The sequence below is a fragment of the Gymnogyps californianus genome, unplaced genomic scaffold (assembly GCF_018139145.2).
Source record: "Gymnogyps californianus isolate 813 unplaced genomic scaffold, ASM1813914v2 HiC_scaffold_35, whole genome shotgun sequence".
Classification (NCBI taxonomy): domain Eukaryota; kingdom Metazoa; phylum Chordata; class Aves; order Accipitriformes; family Cathartidae; genus Gymnogyps; species Gymnogyps californianus.
In genome coordinates, this window is record NW_026114235.1 from 663,768 (window position 1) to 669,435 (window position 5,668).

At 47.7% G+C, this 5,668-nt stretch overlaps 1 protein-coding gene across 1 annotated transcript; it reads right to left on the reverse strand.

Moving 5' to 3' along the window:
- Positions 1 to 2,601: 2,601 nt before the first annotated feature.
- Positions 2,602 to 3,768, reverse strand: LOC127028591 (uncharacterized). Its single transcript, XM_050914315.1, has one exon. The coding sequence runs from the start codon at positions 3,766 to 3,768 to the stop codon at positions 2,602 to 2,604; it is 1,167 nt and encodes a 388-aa protein (XP_050770272.1).
- Positions 3,769 to 5,668: the final 1,900 nt, after the last annotated feature.

Below are 5,668 nucleotides of genomic sequence, written 5' to 3' on the forward strand. Positions count from 1 at the left end.
ATAGCTGAGATATTGGTCTGTACAGGTGGGGAGTAGGACTTTTTGATAAGTTCAATCAGTTTTTCGGACTTTTCGGACAGTTTTTCCACAGCCGAGACACAGGCTCGTAGGGATGAAGAGAGATTTTCCTTGTATTGCCGGAGTTGGCGAGCCATTTCATCCACTGTCGGTGCCTCTTCATCCTTCCAAGTTAGTACTGCCAATGGGTAGGCATACGATGATGGTGCGCTCCATACAAACTTCCGCCACATGGGTCGTGTGCATTGAACTTCATCTGGATCTCTGGGTAATTGTAAACTGTCTGGGTCATAATAAATCATCTCTAGCACGGCTAATTCCCTCAGGTACTGAATACCTCTTTCCATGGTGGTCCACTTGCCTGGTTGACATATAACATCTTCCTTGAAGGGATACCTTTCCTTCACACTTGACAGGAGTCGCCTCCAGAGGCTGAGGGCTTGTGTCCCTTTTCCAATCGCCTTATCAATGCCATCTTCCCTAGCAAGTGATCCCAGCTGCTTGGCTTCCTTACCCTCTAATTCCAGGCTACTAGCCCCATTGTCCCAGCATCGGAGCAGCCAGGTGATAATGTGCTCACCTGGACGACGGCTGAAATCTTTTCGCATATCCCGCAGCTCACTCAGGAATAGAGATCGGGTGATTACTTCTGGTTCTGCCTCTTCCTCCTGTTCTCGTGATGGCCCTGGTTCATCTTCATCCTTTGTTAAACGAACTGATTTTTTTGTATATTTCTTCTTCTGTATAGGGGCGACTGATACTGGCACAGGTTGGTTCTCTGGTTCAGCCGCAGCGCCTGTCGCAGGGGTCGGAGTAGCTGCAGCGCCTGTCGCAGGGGTCAGAGTAGCCACAGTGTCTGTTGTGGGGGTTGGAGTAGCCTCCTTGCCTGTTGCCAGGGTTGCAGTCGCTGCAGTGTCTGTTGCAGGGGTTGGAGTAGCCGCAGTATCTGTCGGTCTGTTTTCCCTCCCTTCCCCCTGAGGATGCTGCACAGTATCGAGCAGTGTTTGGTAGATACTAGCCAGGGCCCAGCACAGTGCGATAAGTTGTGCCTCTTTGGAATCGCCACAGCATTTTCCTTTCAGATAGTCTATCACTTCATCAGGGTCCTGTAGTTGTTCGGGAGTGAAGTTCCAAACCATTGGAGGTGAGAAGTTCTCTAGATACCTGCCCATATTCTCCCACATGCCATGCCACCCATGGCTATTAAGCCTCGGGGCAGATCTCTGGGTGGTATTCTTAAACAGTTGTTTAACCTTAAACAAGGCCTGGAACACATTCAGGAGACATAACAATAGGAACATGCTGGTTTGAACATCCCAAGGATATTCAAAATTCTCAAGAGCTACTGTAATTTGCCTGGAGGAGAAGGGGAAGCTGAAGAAAGGTGTCTCCCCCGTGGATTGGCTCTCCGATGAGAAAAGGTACAAGGTGTAATTATTAATAGTTTCTGATAGACGGCTCCCGAAGTACGGAGGTGACGGCAATGCTGAGTACAAATACCAGATTAGATTCACGACCAGCAATTCTATTGTATCATAAGCCAGTGTTACAAAGTACAACAACATGATAACTCTGGCCCAGTTCCCACGGGTGATAAACAGCACAACAGGGAGCATATACTGCAAGTAAGGTATTACATAACGCACCTTTAAGAACAAGTGCACCAACTTTGAGAGCGAATACATCAACATTGTGACCAGCAACTATTGAACTAATATAATGTATGTTTATAACAAATTTGTTCTAACACATTCCAGTCAGATTTGTCGTTATCTCAACCCGTCGAGCCCCACATTGGGTGCCAAAAAGGACTGTCGTGGTTTAACCCCAGCCGGCAGCTAAGCACCACGCAGCCGCTCGCTCACTGCCCCCCCACCCCTGGGATGGGGGAGAGAATCAGGGAAAAAAAAACCTCGTGAGTTGAGATAAAGACAGTTTAATAGGACAGAAAGGAATGAAAAACAATGATAATGATAATAATAATAATATGACAATAGCAATACTAAAAGAATTAAACTATACAAAGCAAGTGGTGCACAATGCAATTGCTCACCACTCGTTGACCAATGCCCAGTTAGTTCCCGAGCCGCGATCCCCCCTCCCAGTTAACTCCCCCCAGTTTATATACTGGGCATGATGTCATATGGTATGGAATAGCTCTTTGGCCAGTTTGGGTCAGCTGTCCTGGCGGTGTCCCCTCCCAGCTTCTTGTGCCCCTCCAGCCTTCTTGCTGGCTGGGCATGAGAAGCTGAAAAATCCTTGACTTAGTATAAACACTACTTAGCAACAACTGAAAACATCAGTGTGTTATCAACATTCTTTTCCTACTAAATCCAAAACACAGCACTATACCAGCTACTAGGAAGAAAATTAACTCTGTCCTAGCCGAAACCAGGACAATCACCTCCCTGGGAATCCCCTTTGAGATGCCTTCTGTCCATAACACACATCTTTTATTATCAGTGGGCCGCGTCGGCCTCGGGGGTGCAGCTTTTATTCGCCCATTGCCTTCCACCCTCCTAAGGTCCGCCTTGGATTTTGTCTCTCCCTGGCCGGTAAATCTCATCCGTCTCCCGTAATTAATCAATTCTTGTGCCACCTCTCCCCATGTCGTCTCCGGGGGGCTCCCCTTCTCTGGGGTCGAGGCGCCCTCAACCGATCTTGTAGTTGCACCGCATATAATTTCAAAGCATCAGGTAATCCTCTTATAAGGGGATGCAACCTGTCGGGGTCTGCCACATATTGCATGGGAGAGGGCTGTTGCGGAACCAATAACCAGTCATGCATCAACTGGAGGCACGCAGTTTTCTGTACACTCTCTAAAACGTGCCCCGCCGTAGGCATTTCAATCGAGAAGGGGTCTCCCCTTTCCATGGGATCCAATCCACCCGCCCAGTATGCCACTCTTTGGGTCAGGGACCAGGGTTCTCTATTGTCATTTGTGGTTAGAAAAACTCCCGGACCCCAATATCCTCTCGCCTCGTCCTCACTCAGCAAGATACGGTCCCCCCTGGTAAGAGACACTCTCCACACATACTCAGTTTCAGTTTCTCGGGGGCCCCGGGAATATTTCTCCTGAATTTCACCCAAATCAGTGGGAGAATAGGGAATGATACGAGTGGTAACTTGTTGGGGCCCTCCTTGACCACCATCCACAGTCTCAGTTTTAATCAAAGGTCGCATTACAGCTCCCTCCCCAAGGGAAAATATTTCTCTTATAGGGTCTAGGTCTTTAAGAGGGTATAACGATTTTGGATTTTTCCCCTCGTCAGAATCGGCATCCGGATTTTCTACACCAATTGGGGAGCGGATTTCATCTAATTGTTCCCGCAATATTCGCTCCCGCTCCAAAGCTTCCGTCAAAGCGGTGTGTAGCCGTTGGTTAGTCACCCGCTCGGCGGTAAGCTGATCAGAGAGATGTCTTGTCTCATTTCCTAATTGCTCCTGCAGAGCCCCCACCAGATCTTGAAGGGATTTTATTGTCTCCCCTTCCACGTGTTGGGCCATGTGTTTATTCCGTTGTGCTGCCACCAGAGCTGCTCCTAAAACCGCACAAACTACTGCCTTCCCCTTTCCTAGTTTCAGTTTTCGTTCTTTAGCCAAGGTGGAAATTCTGTCGGCTACCGCTTGTGGATCGTGCCAATTATTGTGGGCCCAAGTCATACCAGAGAGAGAAGGTCGGGCGTTATAGCCCTCTAACCTCTCCAGGAGAGGGGTGCAATCTACAATCGGTCCTCCCAGGGAGGCCATTATGAGTATACAGTTATAGGGACCAGATCCCGTACTAGTCCTCAGAGGACTGTCTCCCCTGGTGTACGACTCTTCTCAGAGAGGGGCTTTGGTAAAAGCCTAGTCCCAGTGATCGCTTTAGCACGGATCCTGCCGACTATGCCAAATTTGTTACGACCCAGACCGGACAGACCAGAGGGTCGTAGAGGTTCTGGGATCCCCCCGGGCTAAATTAAGGTGAAACGACACCAAACGATCACTTTGAACGCTTTATTCGAACAATCCAAACTGTGGAAGGCGTAACGGTGGGCAGCATGGGTTGCAGCAAAACGTTCACAAGAAGAGAGAAAAGAGAGGAATAAGGAAAAAAAAAGAAAGAGGGGGAAAAGAAAAGAGATAGTCACCACCCTTGGATCCCGCGGCGTCGGCGACGAGCGTGGTAATCCTCCGGTGATGGGTGCGTGCAACGTGGCTCTTTGCAGTTGTGTCTTTATAGTCTAAATCTCCGTCCACAGTCATGCCTCTTGAAGACTTATATGGGTTCGTTCTAGACAGTTCTCAACATATATAGTAGTGTTCCAGAGGGTTCTTCACCTACTGAGTATGTGCGGTTTATTGGGGTGGTGGTCTTAGGGACTTTCCAAGGAGCCCCCCGGCCTCAGATAAGCTTTGTGTGGCCTCTGGCCATATATGGTGGGTTACCAGGCTGGTTCTGCCAGAACACAGGACTGCACACCCTCCAGCACACCCCCTGTGTCCATGCCAGCCAACTTCTTGCTAATGGCCCTCCCTCTTTGTTATGCAGACCTTACCTTGGTTGCTACAATGTTTGAGACATTGACAGACATTAACTCTTCCAGTCCCTCACAGTATGATCAGGCCTTCAGTAAAAGAAGGTGCAATGACTGCTCTCCAAAGCCAAATTCTTCTCATTTAAACCACTGAAACTTTGTAGATCTGTTGAATTTTATGGAGTTACTTCATTTATTCTTTTAAGTGGAACAAAGCAGAACAAAGCAGAACTTACTCTGTAGTAAATGCAATAGGAAAGGGTATTGCATGGGAAGGTAGCTTGCTCTGTGCTCTGTCAGCCTCCTATTTAAACAGTTTGTTGTAATGGCATTTTACAGAAAGGCACTAACCTCCTTCTTAGTGAGGACACACAGGCTTGATGAAGAGGAAATATTGTCGTTGTTCTAGCTGCTTGAGAATGTTTAGTGGCAACATATTTCCCATCCAAATGAACAGAGATAAGTGCCCCTTACCAAAATTCAGGGAGACTGAGTGGCAACATGGGCATCTCTAATTCACGTATTGCAAGGTTTAAAAAAAAATTAAGTGTTGCCATGTGATTCAAGATACCTTTGAGAGCCAAATGTGACTCGTTGCATTTGAGATTCCCTTTTTTAAAGAAGAAAGTAGTGTTGTTAGGTAACTTATGCTCCTACTGGATTTTTAGGTGCTTTGTTCTAGATTCCCACTGGAGAATGAGATATATAAGTTATTTTCTTGTACCTGGGCATTTCAGTCTGCCTAGGCACCAATGTAAGTAGTCTGGATCTAATCCCAGTTTTAACCATTGAAGCTGTTTCACCTTTCTGAATGTATTGGGTCTAGCTGAGATGGAGTTAATTTTCCCCATAGCAGCCCTCATAGTGCTGTGCTCTGTATTGGTAGCTAGAACAGTGTTGATAACACACCAGGGTTTTGGCTACTGCTGAGCAGTGCTCCCACAGCATCAAGGCTGTCTCTCCAACATTGCCCCCCCCTCACCCAGTAGGCTGGGGGTGGGCAAGATCTTGGGAGGGGACATAGCCAGGACAGCTGACCCAAACTGACCAAAGGGATATTCCATACCATATGACATCTGCTCAGCAATAAAAGCTAGGGAGAGGAGGAGGAAGGGGGGGCATTTGTTTGT

What these genes read in the sequence shown, in the direction of transcription:
- LOC127028591 (XM_050914315.1), bottom strand. Translation starts at nt 3,768, where the DNA reads ATGGCCTCCCTGGGAGGACCGATTGTAGATTGCACCCCTCTCCTGGAG.